General features: G+C 36.6%; 1 protein-coding gene across 1 annotated transcript in view; it reads right to left on the bottom strand.

Annotated features, from left to right (window-relative positions):
* Window positions 1–2,465: 2,465 nt before the first annotated feature.
* DNAH5 (dynein axonemal heavy chain 5) overlaps window positions 2,466–18,700 on the bottom strand; it is a 138,913-nt gene continuing 122,678 nt past the window's right edge. The window contains exons 69-79 of the mRNA XM_052781603.1: window positions 18,131–18,252; window positions 17,110–17,259; window positions 15,240–15,485; window positions 13,502–13,721; window positions 12,645–12,850; window positions 11,597–11,800; window positions 10,774–10,989; window positions 7,947–8,159; window positions 6,429–6,581; window positions 4,285–4,516; window positions 2,466–2,932 (exon numbers count right to left, since the gene is read on the bottom strand). Of these exons, the coding sequence (XP_052637563.1) occupies window positions 2,781–2,932; window positions 4,285–4,516; window positions 6,429–6,581; window positions 7,947–8,159; window positions 10,774–10,989; window positions 11,597–11,800; window positions 12,645–12,850; window positions 13,502–13,721; window positions 15,240–15,485; window positions 17,110–17,259; window positions 18,131–18,252 (2,114 nt within the window). The 3' untranslated portion in view covers window positions 2,466–2,780. The remainder of the gene's footprint in view (window positions 2,933–4,284; window positions 4,517–6,428; window positions 6,582–7,946; window positions 8,160–10,773; window positions 10,990–11,596; window positions 11,801–12,644; window positions 12,851–13,501; window positions 13,722–15,239; window positions 15,486–17,109; window positions 17,260–18,130; window positions 18,253–18,700) is intronic.

Genomic DNA, 18,700 nt, shown 5'->3' with positions numbered 1-18,700 from the left:
GAGAAATTTGTGTAACATTTGTTTTTAAATATTCTCCAAAAAACATGTATTTATCATGCCAAATATCAGAAAAAAAGAAGGAAATACCTTCTGCAATCCTGCATTTTCCAGACCCTCAAATTTATAGTGCTGCATGCTTAATAACAGCACAATTAATGTCTGTGAATGGTTTTTCTTGAGTAATGCATTCAGTACCAATAGCAGAGCCAAATATGGAGAAAGTACATCCATGTTCTACAGTATGTCAGGGCTGCTTATTTTATTGATATTCCTTTCCATAGAGACATTTTATTACCCACTTCTGTTATAAAGATGAGTAAGAAACAGTTCATATTTTCACCTGTTTGAAGCCATACGTCAGGGAGCAGCAAGGGCAGGCTGCTTGGAAAGGAAAGCAGAGCTGGGAGCCAAGCAGGGTGAGCACCGGAATGAAAAACCAGAGCAGGTCCGCGACAGCAGCCAAGGCCAGCTAACGTATCAGTCACTGCCAGATGAGGCTTGATAACAAGGCAGATCTGAGGTCGCGCTAGAAAGATGAGTTAGCAAGGTAGGGCCTGATCTGATGAGGGTAACGAGTCTGCCACGGATCAATGATTGCCAGGCAAGTCCATAGTAATGAGGCAGGTCCAATTCCAGCCGCACCAAGTTGTCCCCCAGCCCAGGCAGCGAAATCCCTGGGAAAGCAGGCTTATGCACTCTGGCCCCTGACGTGATACTGCATTTCAAAAAAGCTTTTCACTGAACTTACCCATGCCTCCTCATTCCATTCCTGCTGGTGGTTTTGCAGACACCTACAGAGCTAATGCCAAGCCTCTTAAGAAACAGAGCTAATGGAACAGAAATAACAGCGACTGCCAACATCAATTGCTTCAATGATCTAACAGTCTTTGGCATAACTAGGATCACCAGTGGGTATTTATTTGGGGAACTACCCTTTTCCCCACCACCCTCACAGTAAACCACATTCTGAAAAAAATGCGCACAGTTCACTCGCTGAGAGTTACTGGGGGGTTTGACATCTCCACTGTACCTACAGCAATAATGGTACAACAAATCCACTGTTGCAAAGGTGGCATTTGAAGAGTATGTGCCTTGAAAATTCTCAGTGGGAATGACTTGCACAAGGACGAACTGTGCGCATCTCCTTCAGAGAGGAAGGTCTTGGTGAAAGACACAAGTCCACAGCAACTCAGAACTCCAATGAGCATCTTGTGGATCTCCTGGAAGTCTGAGCATGGTGCTCCAAGGTCCAGCAAAGAACAATTCAACCCTCCCATCTTATATTTATTTATTGTCATGTCTAAATTACAAATATTTCCTGAAGGAGATTTTCATACATTTGTTTCACTGTGAGTTATTTAAAAGGAAAAAGAAAAAAAAGGATAATTCCAAGATGGAAAGACAATAGAAAGACCTCTACAAATAGAGTTTCAAACAGAATCAAGGTTCCACTTCAGCATTCATTTCTGCAGTCAAACCAGTTATGAAACTTAAGTCTCCACTAAAATAAAATTATTCTGTCTTCTAATAATTTTTTTATTTCTTTAAATATTAGCTTTAGTCAAGAGATATATTTAGTATGTTTGTTTAATAAACTAATTAATGCACCCTTCAAATTCCATATATTGATTTGACATAAAACTGAAAACAGCTTCTCCATTGCAGCATTTATGTATGACAGATACACCAGAAATACTGGTTCTTTCTGCTTCCTCTTCTGCAGCACCTGTTATTGCGAATGACTAGTGGACCACTAAGATACATGACCTACTGGACTCAGCAACAAAAATACACTGGATTTCGGATGATTAAATAAGTGTGCTTGATGTGTGAAGCCAATAGCATTCAACTATATGGAGCTGCTAACATTTCTTCCTTAAGATGGATTCCTACGTGAAAAGTTTCCTGTCTAGCCGAGACACCAAAAAGGCTACAGCACATAAGTAAAAAAGAAGAAAGGAGAATAAAAAGAGAGAACTATATAAAATTAAAACATTGCAAAATTAGATGCAGAAACAAAGCTAAAATTGATGTCATAAAAGTAGTAACCTTGATGAAGATTGACTCAAATCTGGTGTACTAGCACATGAAAAAATATCCAAGCATTCTTATGGAACTATTTTCTTCCTATCCATTACATATTTATAAGTCATGAACCAGATAGTAAGGAATTCTGGCAGCTGTCAAATGCTTGTTTTCCTATGTAACACAATGAAATTGTTCTCCAAGTGGTGAAACAGGTGTGACATTTTTCCAGTGTCACCTACCTTATTTAGACAGCAAGCAAACCAGAAACTATCAGCTCGGAGATAAATCTTGGAACATCATCTTGAGGGCTATTAACTAATACGAATGAGCAACTGGGCTTAGCTTTCCATAGATACACACACCCCAAAAATAAAAAAAGCTTTACCTTTAGCTGCTTGAAGGTAAGCCCTGATACAACCCTGTTTACCACTGAAAAGTAACAATGTTCAAGTCAATCTTTATTCAAGGTAAAATTATGCACACAATAGTGAGATAGGAACATTAAATATTTGTCATGATTTGTCAAGACAAAGGTAGTACTTCAATCTATTTACCAAACTTAATACTACTCTAAGACTTAGCATTTATAAGCCTGTTGTAGAGGTTTATTGAGAACAATTTTCTAAAAATACCGTAATGGAGTCTATGCCTTAGAAAATATATTTTTAGAGGTGATCCATTGTAGAGCTAACTACATATTGATGTTTACATTTAACAACAGAAAAGAACCCTTAGAAACCTTTTATTTAACACTACTTGACATCACACAGAAGTGCCACCCCTCGCAGTACCCAGTGCTCTGGAGGCTGAAGGGTTTTAAGATCCACAGCAGCAATGTAATTCATATCTGTTCGAATGGTCTTTTTGTAGACTGGACATGAATACAAACGTGGATCTTTTGAAGCTGAAAAGACAGAAGAGACATAAAACCCAATGAAACTAGGTTGAAAAAACAGGGAGGGCCCTAAGGGACTGGGCAGAAGGCAAATGTAAAATTGAATTGAAGTTCAATAGCACACAGCTCTCCTCCATCACCGCCAAAGAAAACTGTTCACTACAGTGTTATTGCCAGCTGAAGACCACATATGGCTTGAAATTTCTGTAGGTTTAAGATTTAACATCAGCACCTAGGAACTGGATGTAGCAAGAAACGTAAATGGACGCTCTAGCATGATTAGCGTTATTGTTAGTTCAATCTGCCCACTGAACATTACTTCTTATCGATATATTATTAATGTATCAACTTAAAAAATGCCCTAGTTTGAACAACCTATTTTGAAATGCATTTAGTTATTTCAGAGTATAAATTGTCAACTTCGCTGCAGAATTAGAACAGTAGTCTAGACGTGCTTAATACTTCAGTGTTCATTATTTAGCATCTTGGCTGCTTTCACAGTGAACATGCCTCTTACAAAAGATCAGCTACACAAAATCCTGGGAAAACAGCATGTAAGCAGGCTTTGCTTTTAGAGGTGGAATGCTTTCCAACAGAAGTTTCCAATTTTACATTCAACAGTGGATAGCCCTATTCTATTTTACATCCCTATTCAACAGCATTTCCTATTTCATATGCAAAAAAACCCCACGTTAGCATAAATAACACATTTTCATAAAACAGCACTGTCCTTCAGCCCTGTAAGTTTCCTTTCCATTCTTACACTCCTTTTCTGCCTCAAAGACAAAACATTTTCCACCACCTCATTCCACCTCTTGCTTGCTTCTGTTAGCTCAAAAATAGCCTTGTACAGAAAAAAAAATGTATTTTTATAAACATACATGTTACATATATAACATGTTATCTATAAATACCTTATACAAGATATACTTTTTAAATACGTATGTTGTGCATACAGACTTAAGTTTTATATTACGTATATAATATCATATATTATATGTTTTATATATATATTATATTGCCAATGAAAGACTGAATGCAAGCATGTTTGTCAGAGGAGGCAGAGAACAGCTCATCTGTAATGGGTTTAAAAAGTTATTGACACCATTAAGACCAGAAGATAGAGACCTATCTAAATATTAGGGAAAAAAAAGGGCCTATTATCAATTACGAAGGAAGGCTGAAAGCTCACTTTATATGGAAGACTAGGAAGTCTCCCCTGTTGAAAAAGAATCAATATGTGTACAATGAATAGCGGCAGCCTCATGAAATCCCTAAAGCCCAAAACACTTCCATGCAGTTGAATAATAAGTTACATTGAATTCTATCAAAATAACATCCTTTACAATACAGTTACTTACTGTTATTCTCTGCATATATCCTTATAACCGGCATCATCTCGAATTGCACCTTGGGCTTAGATTCAGTCAGTCTCATGTTTCTTCTGTCCCAACCAGCTCCTTCCAAATACAGCCCATACACATAGACACCTTCCAAAGGAGGGCTTGTGATATCATCCTTCATCCATTTAGTGACCTCATTGCACAGCACTACACTGTCAAGAGCCCATCCTTTGTTAGCCCTTGTTATTTCCTGCCCAAAACAGATGAAAGTATGGAGGTTACATTTTCACATGTGCACAGAGCCATTTTTCCAAGCATTTATTAGAAAAGTATTTGTATGGTCACAACTTATCCTCTTCAATACAAAAAAAATTCAGTTTTTATGATATCCATATTTACAGCAGTTTGACTTCTCTCTAAGCTAGTGATGGCATCGTGCTACAAGTAAGCTTTCAGTACTTTATCCACTATATTTGATTTTCAATTTTTCCATTATATACAATATCTTAAGACCGCACCAAGTAACATGACCACTGAATGCCCATGGTAACTGGCTCCTGCAAATATGAAAATTTCACAGCTTTCATGAAATGAGAAAACATTAACTGTACGCGCTACGTAAAACAGTTCCAATGACAAAACCAAAACGCATAATTTGCTGCATATTTTCTGGGGTTACCTTCCTTTTCCTGTACCTATAACTCTTCATTAACTGAGTATAATGATCAAGAGCTCACTCAGCTCTAAAGCTACATAAAGAGACTGCAAAAAACCAAGAGAACACTTGAAGATAGACGTGCTTAAGATTCAGCATATACTTTAAATTTAGTCAGTCGGTTAGCACTGGGCAACACTGCTTTATCTTGCCCAGTCCCTTACTATCCCATGCCATTAAGCTATGCCAGACTTAAGTTTTATCCCAGTCTTGTAAATGTTTTCCAAGGTCTTTGTTTGAAGTAATTGGAATTAATGTTTGTCCCATACCGCAGTTAATTAGCTTTAAAAGAGCAGAAGGGTTATAGTTCAATGATCATTCTGGTTCTTCATCTTTCTCATTGCTATTTGTTCCACCACATAGCAAAGCCCAGAAAGTCACTTTGTTTTTCACTGGGGCCATTAGGTTGTTATGTACCCACATTCTCTTTTTAGGAACCAGAAAAGTTCTGTAGATTCTGTTTCAGTTCCTGCTATTAAACCCTTGCCACAAGCTTGGGTCCAAAAGAAAACCCCAGTTTAGGATTGTCTACTCAAAAGAAATATCTTGTTATATAATTCCAAGGCTATACACCTGCAATTTTAGTAAAAGCATGTCAACAATTAGAACTTCAGTTTGACAGCTGAAAATTACACTACCCAGACCTCAGAGCAAGAGGGGAGATTTTCTTTCTTGGCAAATCTTCGTTCTCTCCTCCAAAAGTTAGCTTTTTTTTCTGAGGTCCCATTGGATTCCCACCTGAGTATTCTTTCCCAATTTTACAGATTCCAGACAATTACTGTCTCCAGTGTGTCCCTTTATGCTGACCAACAGAGGTATTTATTGCCTCCTTTTAAAGTAAAAAGTAGCTCACTTGTCAAACGCAACTAGCCTACCAAGAAACCAACACAATCACCAAGTCAACAGAGATACATACATTAACAAATACATCAAACTTTATACTTAGTACATCAATAAAGGAAATACTTTTCCACTTCATGAAGAGAGACTGAATCAGCTACTGAACTGCAGATGTGTAATTTAAGATTAATTCTGAATAGCTGTTCTGGCAAGTCTCCAGCCAGGTAGTACTAAACACAGACCAAAAAGGAGGGGGCAAAAAAGGAAAATAAATTCATGAGCTTAACACCTTTTCTCAGATATATCTCAGTGGTAACATGAGACATTACTTCTCCAGTCTACCTTATTAATGTTGTAAGGCAGCCCCTACGTACATGGGGCTCGGTCAAAGTAGGAAATATGTTTTAACACATTAGTGGTTGACATACTGAGAAAGTATGTGCAGAGGAAGAACACTCAGGAAATGTTAGACAGTTATGCAGTCACGTATCTTCCCTGCTGACACGATGGAGCCATGTGTATAGCTCAGCCTTCATCACACAATATATATTTTTTTTAGAAGAGTATATCAAAGAATAAGCAAAGTGAGATTTTAAACACAATTTACCTGCCTTACTGCAGTTAAAAATCCTTGAGGATTAAAAAACCCTGTCATCCAGAAGCAGTTTGGTCGGCTTTCAAAAATCCAATTGTAAAACTGATGGTTTCTTTCTAAAAGCTCAGTAAACCAGAAACCAAGTGTACTGGAAGCCCAAGATGCCTAAAAATAGTAAATAGCATGTTCATCTTTAAATTTTATTCAACATTTTTAAAGCATCATATTCATGTCAATAAAAGGTAATTCTTCACAACTAGTAAAAAACATAATATTAACAAAGCATATTTAAAGCTCATTTTTCATATCTTAACTTCTAACCTGATATTAGATAAATGTTGCATCCCACTGAAACCTGAAGCAAATTCCTGATCTTTTCAAATTCATGGTTACCATTCCATTTAGATGTGCTTAATGCTCCCAGTGGTAATTGTCCATTTTATGATGTTTTTGCAAAATTAGATAGCTGTGTAAACTAGGAAGAAATATTGTATGCATGTCTCTCTAAAGCCAAGGTTAATGCATCATGATAACAGGATTTCTGCAAAAACTATTCTGCTTTTTTCTGAGAAAAGCTAAGGAAAATTGAGCTTGGACTATGTGAAGATTTATGATGATTTTTCTCTTTGAATAGTTGTATCATACTTGTGCTGTGAAGCACCTACTTAGGTCTAGGTTTTGTACCATGAAAACACTTTGTCAATAAACAGAAAAGAAGCAAACACGAAAAAAACCCTCCCTGTTTTTCCTTCCATCAGTTTCCAAAAGCTGTAGTTGTCCCTGAAAACAATTTCCATGGGGAGAGGCTGAGAGCACTGGGATTGTTTAGCCTGGAGAAGACTCAGAGGAGATATTATCAACGTTTATACTTCATGTGTGGAAAATGGAAGAAGATGGAACCAGATCCTTGTCAGTGATAGGAGAAGAGGCAATGGGCACAAGACAAAACATGGGAAATTCCATCTAAACTTAAGGGATTTCTTGTTTGCTTGATTGGTGGTTGGTTTTTTTTTACTGTGAGGGCGATCAAACATTGGAACAGGTTGCCCAGAGAGATTGTAGACTCTCGATTCTGGAGAGTCCTAGGAAACCTGCTCTAACTGACCCTGCTTTCAGAAGGGGGGCTAAACTTGACTATCTCCAGACGTCCCTTCCAGCCTCTACTATTCTGTCATTCTATGACTACAAGTCTTAATCTCAAAGAAAAGCAACAGTGTAGTCCGGTATTTTTTAAAATCCATCATCACATTTTAAATTATTCTCTTCTCTCTAGCTTTTTATCCTGCCAATACGCAACAGGCTGTTAAAATGGGAAATACCTGCATCTCTCACATTCATTTCTATTTTTATAAATGAAAAAGGGCTTGTTTTGACTGTGTTTATTTTAGCCCAAAATCTACTCCAGCAGTTGCACAGTCCTGGTTAACACCTGTGTTTCAAAAAAGTATTTACTGTATGTCTAGCAGTTTAATCTAGCTCTACACAAATAACTTTTTTTTTCCCCTTACAAAACAAGTGATGTACACCTACTTTTTTCCAGCTAGCAGGAATCCTTCCATCATACATGCAGTCTAAAGCATCCCTCAAATTTTCACTCATAACGATTGTCCCATCAATGGCAAGTTTTAAATCAGTCAGAGTGCTTCTCACTAAGGAAATAACTCTCTGCATTCGTTCAATCTCCTGTCGCAAAAATATGTTCATAGGCTGAAAAGGTCCCATGTTCTTTAGTTTCTCTTTTACCTGTAGATAGAAAACCAAAGATCCTTCAATAGAAGTAAAAAACAGAGGTGGCTTTATGTCAAGGTTAGGCCCCGATACAATTTTTAAGACATAATACTTTTATTTAGGAAGTGAAATGGTCCGTTTGGCATCCTCCTTGAATCCTCTGCAAGACTGAAATACAGGATTTGTTCCAAAAGAAATCTACGATGCTGAGACTAGCTACATTTTTAGTCTAACTCAAGATCTAGTCTGTATGTCATTCTATGAGCTAACATCATTTAAACAACGCGTAGGCCATACCCCATTTCAAGTATTTCAGCTTTAAGTTCAACAGACAGTGGCCAAGGTTCACTTTGCACAAATCAAGAGGGATAGCCCCAGCCACTTTGCCTCAGCATAGTAGCACTATTTATCGGCAATGCCTGGGAACTATCACAATGCCAGGCAGTCTTATATTCTAATAAAACTTGCTGATTCATTTTTCATCAACAGTTTAAAGTTAAGAAATTAACAACTGTATGGACATAACTAGAAATTTTGTAGTCAATATGGTCCTATTGGGAGATAGGTGAAAAAATTATATATAACAGGTATTGAATCCTATACAGGGAACAGAACAGCCCCGTTCTTAGTAACATGCATAACCTTTCTATCAGTACACAAAAAGGAATTTAAATAGTTTTCACCATGTGAAAAAGCTCAGTGCTCCACATTCACTTTTATTAATACAAACTAAACTTCAATTTCTCATTTCCGATCAGAGCTAATCTGCCCAAGAAGAGCTCTTGTAAACCTAACAGGGCCTATACAACCTAACTGTACCTATACAATGACACTATATGTGTCATTATTAAGCCACATATCTATTCCTGGACATGTCGAGTAGAATTTGAAGAGACTTGGACTAACAACTACAAGGAGATTTAGCCCATCAGTAAAGCAGTACCCTTCTGAGAAACTCAACAAATTGCAATCCTTTGCAGATCTGAGACACCTGCTTCAGCCTTTTGGAAAGTCATAAAGCTCAGGCTTCTAGAAAGACCTTAGGTCAGAAACTACGTCAAGTGCAAACTTTTGGAAGTGTGCTAGATAATCATCAGTATTCCAAATTCAGATACATTAACTCATCTGTTCAGATAAAATATATTATCATAATTATGCCATTTGAGGAAAGGAATATCGTGTAATACAAAATAGGCTACAGAAAACATAAAACAACAGATGTAAAACATGGGTACCTGAAGAGAGTCTGTACTCATGAGCATACCACACATAAGGGAAACTTATTACTGTGTAAAAACAGAAAAGAGGACATTAGATAGTACAAGTCTCCTTGCTCCTTCTCATAACTCAGCATCCTGACAGGAGATATTTGGCATTCATAAGCCACCTAACCTTGTATCAGGTCCTCATGCTAACCTCCATTAAAGAGCAAGTAAAATGGCAGAAGACGAAGAATAGGAGACTTCACTCTCCTCAAGAAGGAGATGACAGGCAAATTATCTAATTAATAAAACAACTTACTGCCTAGATAAGCAGGTGGCTACTTCAAAAATCTGTTAAAGTACAAGCACGGGTGTGAACTTTTCTGATGACACATTGGTGTGATTCACATCCATTTCCTAACAAAAGTGTTGTAAATGCTTTATTACTGACACAACTAATCTTACTTGCTTTTAAGCTTTTGCAACTATAATGAAACACAAAAGTTCAGCATCCCCCAATACAGGAAATATAGGAACCTTAACTATTTTTATAAGCATTTTCCTCTCATTTATTTGAAGCTCATAACCAGCCTCACCTAGGAAGAACTATAATGTGAGCACCCTGAAATTCTGGGACTCTAAAGAACAACTAAAAACTATGGGAAGACCCAGAAACACGACAAATTGTCCAAACACTCAATTAAAGTGTGCTCTCCAGGAAGGGGACACAGAATACAGTTGATTGGAGCATCCATGCATCTAGTCATCAGTAAGTGTTTTCGAACTGTAAGAAAACCCTCTCACCTTGGGAATCAATTCCATCTTCCACAAACAGAAGGAAAGTTGCTATTTCAGAAAAGAAATGGCTGCAAGGCAGCAGGTGTCCATTACAAATATAATTACATAGGCTATTATGTGTCAATACAGATCCTGAGATACTAACACTAGCCTTCAATCAATGAAACCTATCACTTGACAAGCTCTTCAGCATTCACTTCACTGAAGAAGAAAGCAACCTAAAAATATCTTCAGGATGTAAGTTGAATCCCAAAGTAATACACATATGAAAGCTGTAATACTTTTAGAAGCATGAATACACTTACAACACGACCTTAGTTCTCTACAGTGTCAACAACCTTAGTTAAAAGCTGGTGATCCTACCTCCCCCATAGTGCAAATGACAACTTAAGCATTGAGTGGTTTAATATTTTGAAAAAGCTCTTACAAAAGCATTTCAGTGCACATTTAGTGACTTCATTATAAATGTTAAGAGTCTGGTCAGACTCCTTTAAAATATGTTTTTGAAGTATTGCCTGTATGAATTCAGACATGCTTTTAGAAAAATTAGTATCATTACTTTTTTTTTTTTTTTATTCCACACAAAGCAAGATGGAGCAAATGTTTTTGACAGAATTTCATTAACTCACTTCAAATGGTACATAATCAGCAGGAAGCTTTTCCAGCATATCTTCAGCCAGTCTGGTTACAACTGCCTCTCGGGTTTCACCTCCTCCACCAGAGCTATCTTTAGGCTGAATACTGAGGATGATGTCCAACACATCTTTGGAAAGTTTACTTTGGTAAGTGATATCTGCATTGGGGTGCAAACCAAACACCTCTGGTGTGTCGTAAGCAGGAAGACTCTACATAGTAAAATACAAAAAGAGCACAACTGGAAATGCATTTATAAGCTAGTCATTGGGGAAAAAAAAAAAAACAAAAAACAAAAAAAACCCAACCCAACCACAACAAAACCAAATAAACACACAAAACCCCAAACCCTTACGTTGTAAAATAAGAGGCTAGATCTCCTCAAACAGTCTTAGGGCAAGTAAGTTGCTGTAATCTATTTATCATGTCACAGCCCAAATCACACCAAGGTTAACAACGAATTCAGTTTTAACCTCTATCAGCTTGTACTTTTATATATCTACACTTTTTATTTCTGTGAGGTTGTACCCCATGTCTGGAACTCCACTCTTTGCCCTCTTTAATAACTGTATGCCTTCAAGTATGTCCCTCAAGCAAATCACATGAAAAAAAAGATTCCTGTCATGACAATGGTAACATTGACAACAACAATTAGTTATCACTAATAAATATACAGACTGTTAGAAAACAATAAAGAATCTGTGAATAAAAGACAAAATACAGGTACGCAGAAGGAAAGACAAAATATAGGGACTTAGGAACTTGTGGGAAACAAGTTAATTGGGGTTTTTTTGCGTTTAAAAGCTTTCGTTTACCAACCTGTATGTACTGAAGGTATTGATCCACCATAGTACATTTGGGAATGCTGTATCCTTTGTAGAAGCTGAATTCCTGACTGAATGTATTTTCACTGAACCAAACCTTTACAAAGGTGTTCATGAGTCTTTTGTCATAGTCATCTGTCACACGGCCACCATACTGGATCTCACCTATCATGTAACAAACAGTACTCCAGGAGATGCCCTAAAACCAAGCAGAAAGCAGACTTCAGCTATCCTCTTCTCACCTATTTACATCTCCCTTAGTAAGAACAGCTGATATACCAAGTCCCACATCTCTGTCCCTTTTGGAAGAAAGTTATTTTCTTACTACTCTTTTTTCCTATAACCATGCATTCCCAGAACACCTTCAATGACTTCTCAAAATGGAATTCATCAACAACTAATTCAAGATGCTACTCCAGCATCTGAGCAAGAGGGATACAGCTAAACTCCAATCATACTTTCAACTTAACATAAAATGCCAATTGCAAAGTGATCTGCCACAGGCCTCCATATGACAACTGACCATATGAAAGTGAGGAATGTAAGAAGAATTCTTACATAGTCATTTAAAGCCACTTTCAACTTCTTTAGGCTGCCAAGATAGGTTGGAGGAGCCAAATTTTATTATTTTTACTCAAAATAGATTTAAACAAAAGAATATTTTAAATACAGTGGTCCATTTTTAACTCTCTGACTTAATTAGCATTGAAAAGAAGGTCTATACTTCTAAGGTTTATATTTCTGAAGTTTTCAGGGGAGACAGCTGCGAGGGTTTTTTGGTTTTTGTTTTGGGTTTTGGTATTTTTTTTTTTTTTTAATGAACAGGTTAACATAGAAATTTAACACGCACAGAATTAAAAGCCTAATTTAAGCATGCTAGTCTACCGACATGCATACTTAGAATGTTGAATGTCTGTGGAAAGAAAGAAAAGAAGAATTTGAAATCATGTTGGTGTTTCAGTTATTGGGAACTATGTATATACATTCCACTACTAGAAAGATCCATCACCCTAATCCACCTTCCCCACAAAAACATTAATTACCTTCTTCGCATCCAAGCCATCCAAGTGGTTTTGAATGAACTGCACAGTAGCATTGAAATCAGCTTGATTAAACTCATAGGGTATATTCCAACCTAGAGATCCAAACTTGCGTCTTTCTTGAACAGTGGAGTGTAGAAAGGCTACAGCATACAATATTGGTTTCCACTGTACCATGTCACTGACATCTAGTAAATCCTGGCTGACACCTATTGATTGTAAGTGGGCTTTATAAGAAACACAGTAATAGTATTTTTCAAAACTACTTCAAATCAGTGCTAAAACATCACTCCTAGAGATACTCAGTTGGCTCTCTGCCTCTCCGAAGAGTAAATTATTGTCCGACAAAATGTTCTATGCTGGAGACAGTCTATAGCATGTTATTAAGTTGCTCAAATTAAAAGAGTAAACTTCAGAAAAAAAACCACCATAATTTACTAATAGCTGCATTCACATTAAGTTGCTTTCTGCACAGACTCTTTGACCATTATTTTATGCAATGGAAAGAGCACTTAATAGCCAAAGATTAACATGTTGCTTTTCTGCCAAAAGACACAAGAAGATTAAAAATTTAAACGCTTCAAACTGAGATATTTGAAGCCAAACTTTGAGAAAAGAAAAAGCATTTCCTGTTTTGCTGTCCAATTAGTTCTGCCAACAGAACTGCAGCAGAGCTTCTCTTCCTTTTAATTTTCACAAATTCTAACTCAAACCAAGAACCAAGATGCACCTTGTCATCTTTCTGATCAGTTCCTCATACTAGGTTACACCTACTATCAGTGGCTACAATGCGACCACATGATAACATCAGAGAGTCCAAAAAAGAGCAAAATTTAAATCATTACCACTCCAGCACTCACCACTATATGTTCTCTTCAGTCCAGCTCTCAGCCCTTGTGGCGGTTCATTAGTAAACTTAATAGACATTTGAAGAAGAGTGATGGGGAACTGTTTGTGAATGTCCGTTGTCATCCACAGTCGAAAGCTTTCATGCACAGTCTCTGTCTCTGTTACAGTGTCCATCAACTCATCCAAAAAGTCAAGTCCAAGGTGGCAGTTTTGCAGAAGTGCCCAACCTCCCTAGTTTAAAACAACAAAATATAAAGTTACCAACACCGATTACGAACTGAAATTGCTAAAATCACTCTTTGTTTATGCTGTAGGTTAGGAACAAAGCCAACACATCTAAGCTATAGCAAAATACAGCAATTTGAAGTGCTTATCAGAACCCTTAAAGGAAGAAATCTTCCACAGTCAATTTTACACCACTGGCTCACCAAACCAAAACCAAGGCTTTAATCATTTGATTTCATGTACGTTTCATGTACAGAGACCAGTATCCATAGTAATGGTACACAGGCAATTAACAAAGTAATTTTTCTCCAACAAAGCACATGTGAGCTAAGCTGTGGGCTGTTCCTTCTGGAGGCACTGTTAGCTGGTTTGGTTTTATCGTCTAAACAAGTGGTCCTTACTTGTCCCATCTGGTCTTCTCAGGTAGTCCCTACCTTTTCCATGTCAGTATGCTTACAACATATCTGGACATGACTATGCTGACAGCTGATAAACACTGATAAATCTTGACTTACATAAGGGTAGCTTATATAAGCTACTCAGAAGTAGCTCCATAGAGCAAGCTGCTAAACCTTGTTCCTTACAAGGGTCACAGGCTTGGAAAATAACCAAATATACATACTTAATTAATCTGTTGCTATCAATCAATAGATATCAGACTTTCTCATATGAATTACCATACTTCACATAGACATCTCGCATACCTCTTCATTAAGAGGGTGAGATGGCAAGAGAACATAACTGCATTTCTCTTAACTAAAAGGAGCTCTTCTTCCCTATCTTTTGAATGAGTTTCTTCTCACCTGATCTGCTAATTAGCTCTTAATGTGAAGAGTCAGAGGAAAACTAGCTATGTAGACAAGGAAGAAGCTCGTAACAGGAGCACAAGAAGTTTAATCTGTTCACATCAGCAGACATCGCAGTACTACCACCTGATGGGCAAAGCATGCTGAATTGGAACATCTCAGCTTTTCTTTCTCATACAGGAAACTTTATTCCTTAATTCTTCCACATTTCACCTGTAAAATGCCTGTGCTGTCAGATTGTCCATCCCAATTCAAAACCCAGACTACAGCAATACAAAATACTTTGCTATCCAGCCTTGTTTTTCTCAAGGTTATGTAACTATCAGTAGTATATTTGGAATTAATCTGCATTTAACAAAATATGTTTGAATTACTAAAAATACAAAACCGAAAAAATATTGTGAAATACTTGCTGAAGAATATTTAATATTCATGCAATCCAAACAATCAATTCAGCTACGTTCATCAGTCAAAAACCTACAACAAACAACTCCATTTTATGTGAAAAATACTAATGTCTGCACAGTATCAAAAAGCTTGTTATGGCCAATTAAATGTGAAAAGACAGTTCTATTGCTTAAGACACTTATTTATACAAATAAATATAGGTTCTTTCATCAGCATTAACTACCCACCAAACAACTTGATTTCATGACAGGATTTTCATTTTTAAGTGTTTAATACAGATACAAACAACATTCAGATTTTCGTCTCTTACATGAGCCATTGTCTGCTGTAGAAGTTTACGAGCATGGATTTCTTGTCCCTGGCCCATGGAAACGTAACGTGTCTCTGCCTTCAGTCTTTTTCCCAAAGCAATAATTGAGTCTGTAGGATCAGAGCCCATGGAAAGAAAGCATATGAGAGGAGTACGTGGATCTGACTCTTCCCATGTCTTCTCCAAGTCCAAGATGACTCCCTCCGCATATTTCTCCCCCATAGTGTCAATGATGTATTTTCTTGCCTATATTAGAAAGGGTAAATTTAACCTGTGATGTAATCATAGAATACTGTTTTCTTCCCAGTGTAAATACCACCAGTAAATAAACCGAAGAGCAAAGGCTGCTATAAATTTCTGTCAGAAATACAAATATGCAACAAATGCATTTTTACATTACAATATCATACTGTCTTTGAAGGTGTTATTTCTTACAGCCTTCTAGGAGAAGTTAAAACTTAAGAAAATAATTATTCTATAACATATATCTGCACATGTTTCTATATATAATACCTATAATTACAGCATAATAAAAATAATAACCTTACTAAACCTTTAGAATGGTTTTAATGATTTAAAGATGGTATCTCCAGTAGATAGCATAACTCCTAACCTTAAAATCTAGCTTTCCTTTCCAAACATTAGAGAAAAAAGGAGGAAAGAATGGAAGATATGCTTCAAAGTTGTTAGGTCTTTCTCACCTTCATGCTTAAAGAAGCAAGACTTAATAGTAGTAAAGATGAAAATAACTGTCACTAAGTAGAAGATCCAGAGGAACAGCTGAATACCATCTCTGTTATTCCTTATTTATTTCAAAAATTGTTAGATTATCATTCCTTTTTACTAACAGAAAAGGCTCTTTCTTGTATTCTTTCCCACTACATTGCTTTTGTCTTAGACCAATCTTCCCCTTAATACCTCTGCGTTACTTCTCAAACAAAAGGTATTTAGCATTTGAGAAACTATCAGTTTTCATAAAACCATCGTAAGATGAAAGTGTATCTTGCCCCCATTAACAGAACTGAGGAACTAATTTTGTGTGATCTGTTTCAAACACATAGCATAGAGCTGAGAGATTCATTATACAGTACCATTTGACTTTCTATTGACTGCAGTTACACCAATAATTGCTGAAACTTTCTCTGAATCCAGTCACAATGTCTAAAGGTTCACAGCCATAAAATTAATACCTCACTTTTAGTGATGCATTCTGACTTCGGTAAATTGCCAACCATTGCTCTGAAATTGTCAGCAATTGCGTATTTTTTATTCTTTTGCACTGGAGATTAAGAAGAGGCTCCTAGAAGTTGATTTTTCTTTAAAGTGGGTCTAACCATTTAATAAACTTTAATTTTATATTTCTCTCCTTTCTAAATAGATGGCTTGAAATGAAAAATTTTGAACAGACCTTAATACAGGTTTTTCTCAGGTGGGTCTAATTCTTCCATGCAAGAAATGGTTCCTCAGTTAAATTGTTTTCATGTTTTGTTTTCTCTCAACCAAGTTCACAAAAAGATTTTAGTTCAGCCTAACATGAGGACAATTCTACAGTGAGTAATATCAGCAAGGACAGCCAAAAATACCTTCTGAACTGATAAAGCAGAACTGAATAAACACATACGTTTCCAGATGAAATCCCATCTCCATAATAAAATCATTGGCTAATATTTGTTCAACATATTGGAATCATTTTGCTAACGCTGCACTTGTAACAAATGCATAAATTGTCTGAAAAGAATTTCAGAAAATGCAAAGTAAAGGTCCATTACTAAAAGGAGCTTAGCATTAAATAAAAAAAGTACTGAACTGCTATCCCATAACTATTATTGTAGTGACACCTAAATAGTCGAAATTGGCTACATCAATGTACCTGAGCTCTGGTCCTGTCAGGACACCAAGATCTGATGAGAAGAAGATGTCTGAAGCAGTCCAGGGATTGACCATAGCCACTAGGAACCAGTTCTTCTTCAGGATTCTCACTATCAAACCAGATTTTCCACTGTTTCTCTGCTCTGGAAATCTGCAGTTATGCCATGAAAGGAGTAAATCTCACTAAACAGACAAGTCACATTTCAACTGCCACTAGGTCACACACTCCTAATGAGGATCAGAGACATGTAATCCACACACAGGCACTTGTTTAGCAATGGTAGTACACAGATTTAGTAAAGCTATTAAAAAAAGAAAGGATAAGCTTTCAGATTTTAAGTACAAAATTGTAGAATGTAACAATGCCCTTAAGTATTCACATTCTGAAAAAAAATGAGCTACTACTCAGTATTTTCCATTAATGATATAATGGCATAGCAAGGTCAGAACACAGATAGCTAGGCTCACACATAGCTTTGAGAACACTAGGTACATACCAGCTCCCCCCATGACTGTAGAGAAGGTACTCTTCACGTATACCAAATGCTATTTACTTACTCCATTAGCTACCATACACTTACTATCCATTAAGGCTATTCATATAAGTGTTGAATTTACTGAACATCCTTTCCCTAACTCTCACTCCAGGTAATCAGAGAAATATTGGAACAAGCATCATAAAACATAGTATAAGAAAGCACAACAGGGATGCAAGAAAGTCTAACAACTAGAAGAAGATTCAAGTTGCATTATGTAAATTGGATAATATCGAGTTGTATCCCAATCTGAAAGTATTATAATTATATAGGGTGTAAAACATTCTACTTTCTTTTAATTTTCCTGGGGGTTTTTTAAGTCTTTTTATCAATACAGGTTGCTAAGCAGTTGGGGCCACAACTGCGACTATCTACTGTCAGTTTGATTCTGTTCTATAAAACAAACCAGTTTCCCACCACATGCCTTGATCACTACCAGACGATCACTGTCAAACAAGGGATCCATTTTAAAAAGCTCTTACTTACTTGATCAAGAATATCCGAAAATTGTTTAAGCTTACTGAGCTCCACCAAGTTCAGCCAAGTCATATCCAGAATCCATTTAGCTGGCTTAGGAGGACAAGCTTTAAGGTCTAGAGAAGCACCACCTGCAAGAAATTAGGAATTGGTTATAATTAGAACTGTTGGAGACTCCCAAAAGAAAAAAAAAAAACAAACAAAAAAAAGAGACACCTATTTGGAAAATGTAAACTAGATACTGCAAGACTATTTCACATGACTAAGTCTTCCCGGTCTGGAGAAAGACTACTTAGTAACTAAGGATGGTCATAAAGAAATTTCTGAGTTAGGTAACATATAAAATTTATTTTCAAATCTTATTTTTCATCTTACTTTAAAACATAACATTTTAAAATCCTTAACAGCTTCCCATTACAAGCTAAATCTATTTTTTACTGTAAAAGAATAAGCTTCAGTTTATGGAGAAAAAGCTGAAGCAGCTTAATCTCAATGGTTTTTTGTTTGATTTTTTGTTGTTGTAGATAATGTAATAACTTTGCCAATATGTACATTTGCCTGCCTTGGAATTCAACTGAA

This window comes from Harpia harpyja, chromosome 1 (assembly GCF_026419915.1).
Source record: "Harpia harpyja isolate bHarHar1 chromosome 1, bHarHar1 primary haplotype, whole genome shotgun sequence".
Lineage (NCBI taxonomy): Eukaryota > Metazoa > Chordata > Aves > Accipitriformes > Accipitridae > Harpia > Harpia harpyja.
This window is presented reverse-complemented; position numbering and strand designations above follow the sequence as displayed.